The 2,955-nt window shown below is 37.2% G+C and overlaps 1 protein-coding gene across 1 annotated transcript; it reads left to right on the top strand.

Moving 5' to 3' along the window:
* The first annotated feature begins 362 nt into the window (after window positions 1-362).
* Window positions 363-2,533, top strand: LOC124936301 (transcription factor DIVARICATA-like). Its single transcript, XM_047476791.1, has 2 exons — window positions 363-1,583; window positions 1,866-2,533. Exons 1-2 carry the CDS (start codon window positions 1,141-1,143, stop codon window positions 2,311-2,313), a joined length of 891 nt encoding a protein of 296 aa, XP_047332747.1. The 5' UTR covers window positions 363-1,140; the 3' UTR covers window positions 2,314-2,533.
* Window positions 2,534-2,955: the final 422 nt, after the last annotated feature.

Genomic DNA, 2,955 nt, shown 5'->3' with positions numbered 1-2,955 from the left:
TTTGAGCCAGTCAGATTGCAAGTTCTACGTTTTATTAAATTATTAAGTGTATTTGCCAATTATGTGTTTATCCTCTCTTGTAGCCACATTTTTTTTTTAAATAGAATATTTATATAGTAACAATTTCATATAAATACCTAGGAATTAAGCTAGTGAAATCTATTCCTACCTAGTAATTAATAGTGAACTAGTGACAATGAGATTAAAGTGTGGAAGGGTACCGACCAGCACCCAGGAAGCAAACGAACCCTAGTCTGTCCATTACTATAATAAGATGAACAACTTTTTATTTGTTTTTTGTTTTTTTGGGTTGAAATTGCAGTAACCACAAATGCCATCCGTCCAATCACAGTGCACAATACATTCATTCATTGATTACCTTCTTCATCAATCTCAGACTCTCTCTCTCTCTCTCTCTCTCTCTCTCTCTGAAGAAGATCTCTCTTTTTCTCTCTCTCTCTCTCTTCCTCTCTTTATGCTTCTGCTCGCACCTCAAGGAGAGAAAGGAAGAAAAAGAAACCCCAACTTTACAACTTTTTTCATAAGTCCCAATTCCTCAGAATCAAGAATCCCCCCTGTTTTCACACTTTGTGGTGATTTCCTTCTTTGGGTCCAGTCCAGTTCGGTCCAGACCACTCACCTTCATCATCATCATCATCATCATAATCGATTGGGACATTAAGAGGGTCGAAGCTGAAATTTGTAAAGCCCCCATAATTTAACATCTCATAGGTTTGAGTGAATAATCAATCAATCTGGGGGAATTTGGATCTAATTTGGGTGTTTTTAGTTTTAATTAGGGTTTTTTGATATGAAGACAAGAAGGATTGATGATTAGTTAGATTCTCTCTTTTTTCTACACTAGATTGCTACAATCAAAAATCTTTGGAGGGTTTGCTTTAATTTTTTTTTAAACTTTATAGATTCTTCTTCAAAGGAGAAGTGGGTCTTGTTAAAGAAGGATTCTGATTCTTAACATTGGTATTTTAATAGTCGTGAAGAGTTGTTCTTACATATCTTCAAATTTCTCCATCTGGGTCTTCTCTTTCTTATGTATAACTTCTGAGGGAAGAAGTTTGGATTGGATTTGATTAGGTTAGAACTTAGAATAGATTATAGATTACTCTGAGTTTTTTTTTTATGAAGTGGGAAATGGAGATTCTTTCTCCATCATCCTATCTATCAAGTTCAAGCTGGCTTCTTGATGAGAGTAAGAGCACGATATGGACGCCGTCGGAGAACAAGATGTTCGAGAATGCTCTGGCTATCTACGATAAGGATACGCCGGACAGGTGGCAGAAAGTGGCGGCCCGGATCCCGGGGAAGACGGTCGGAGATGTGATGAGACATTATAAGGAATTGGAAGATGATGTCAGCAGTATAGAAGCTGGACTCATACCTATCCCTGGTTATTGCAGCAGCAGTTCTACCTCTGCTTTCACTCTCGATTGTGGAGGTGCCGCCGGTGATGATTTCGACGGTTTCCGGCAGATTTATGGGTCTGGTTGCCGGCGGGGATCGCTTGTCCGACCTTCCGATCATGAGAAAAAGAAAGGGGTTCCTTGGACAGAAGAGGAACATAAGTAAGTTTCCTTCTTTTTTCACTGTTTTTTCAATTGGGGGAGAACTTGACCCATTTGCCTTATGAACTGTTGTTGAAATCTTGATTAGCCTAAAACTTGTGTAAAATTGATTTATTTCCAGATATAGATGCAATTTGGCAGGTGGGTATTCTTTAAATTGGTCTGAAAACTATAAAAAAATTGTGATTTCCAGCCTTGAAAATCAATAATGCAAGTGCATTTTAGTTGTTTCTTAGTTTGTTCAAACATTCACCATAAATTATGTTGTTTTCTTTCCCTTAGGCTATTCCTGATGGGTCTGAAGAAATATGGGAAGGGAGATTGGAGGAACATTTCTCGCAATTTTGTAGTGACAAGAACTCCGACTCAAGTTGCTAGCCATGCTCAGAAATACTTCATAAGACAGCTTTCGGGTGGGAAAGACAAGAGAAGAGCTAGTATTCACGATATAACAACTGTTAATCTAAACGAAAGCCAAATTATCACACCACCCGAAAACAGAAGAAGGCCGATTTCACCTGATCTGCAAAAACCATGTTCAATGCCAATTAGATCATGTTTTGAATGGCCAGGATCATCTGGGAACTCGTTTGTTTCGTCGCCTTACGATGCAAACTCGTTCGGTTTCAAAATGGAAAGTCGAGATCAAGTTCGAGCAGGCCAGTCTTTCTTTGGAACTTCCAACATTGTATTCCAGATGCAATCTGCTCATCATTACCCTCATGGTTAAGGAAAAATTCTAAGATTTCAAAAAATTATTTTTAGTAGGTTAAGTTAAACCACAATAATCCTGTTGTCCCCTTGTTCGGACTTTTCCTAGCGTTTGATTGTGATTTTCCTTATGGGTTTTCGACTTTGTTCAACTATTCGCCCGAAAAAAAATTTATGTCGTCGAGCTTGGAACTTAAATGTTCAGCATTCTCTAATGAAGCAAACAATGAGTTCAATTATGTCTTTGAAACATTTCACTATTTCAAATAAACCGAGGACAACACCAAACCAAACAGGGATTAATCAATCATATGCTTGACTTCAAAATTCCCACTAGAAAGTTGAGCTGAGTGTGCTTTCCACTACTTTCAGCATCATATGCTCTTTCCTTTATACTTTTATTTTTATAATTTATAAGTTAACTAAGTTGCATATTCCTTTCAAAAAGACATTTCCCTATAGATCCTACATCATGTGGATTACATTACACTCCACAAGATGATCATGAATCATGATCTTCAAGACAAAAGCAAGATTCATCATCCTAGTTTTTTTTACTATAAACCCACCATTGTTCATTGTGAGACAATGGTAGATTAATGGATTGCATATCACAAGTCAACATAGAACATCATATTATTTGTGATTTTAGTCATTTTTT

Source organism: Impatiens glandulifera, chromosome 4 (assembly GCF_907164915.1).
Source record: "Impatiens glandulifera chromosome 4, dImpGla2.1, whole genome shotgun sequence".
In the NCBI taxonomy this organism is placed as follows: Eukaryota; Viridiplantae; Streptophyta; class Magnoliopsida; order Ericales; family Balsaminaceae; genus Impatiens; species Impatiens glandulifera.
This window is presented reverse-complemented; position numbering and strand designations above follow the sequence as displayed.

What these genes read in the sequence shown, in the direction of transcription:
- LOC124936301 (XM_047476791.1), top strand. Translation starts at nt 1,141, where the DNA reads ATGAAGTGGGAAATGGAGATTCTTTCTCCATCATCCTATCTATCAAGT. An exon ending in TGGACAGAAGAGGAACATAA is followed by an intron (nt 1,584 to 1,865) that starts GTAAGTTTCCTT and finishes TCTTTCCCTTAG; the next exon opens with GCTATTCCTGATGGGTCTGA.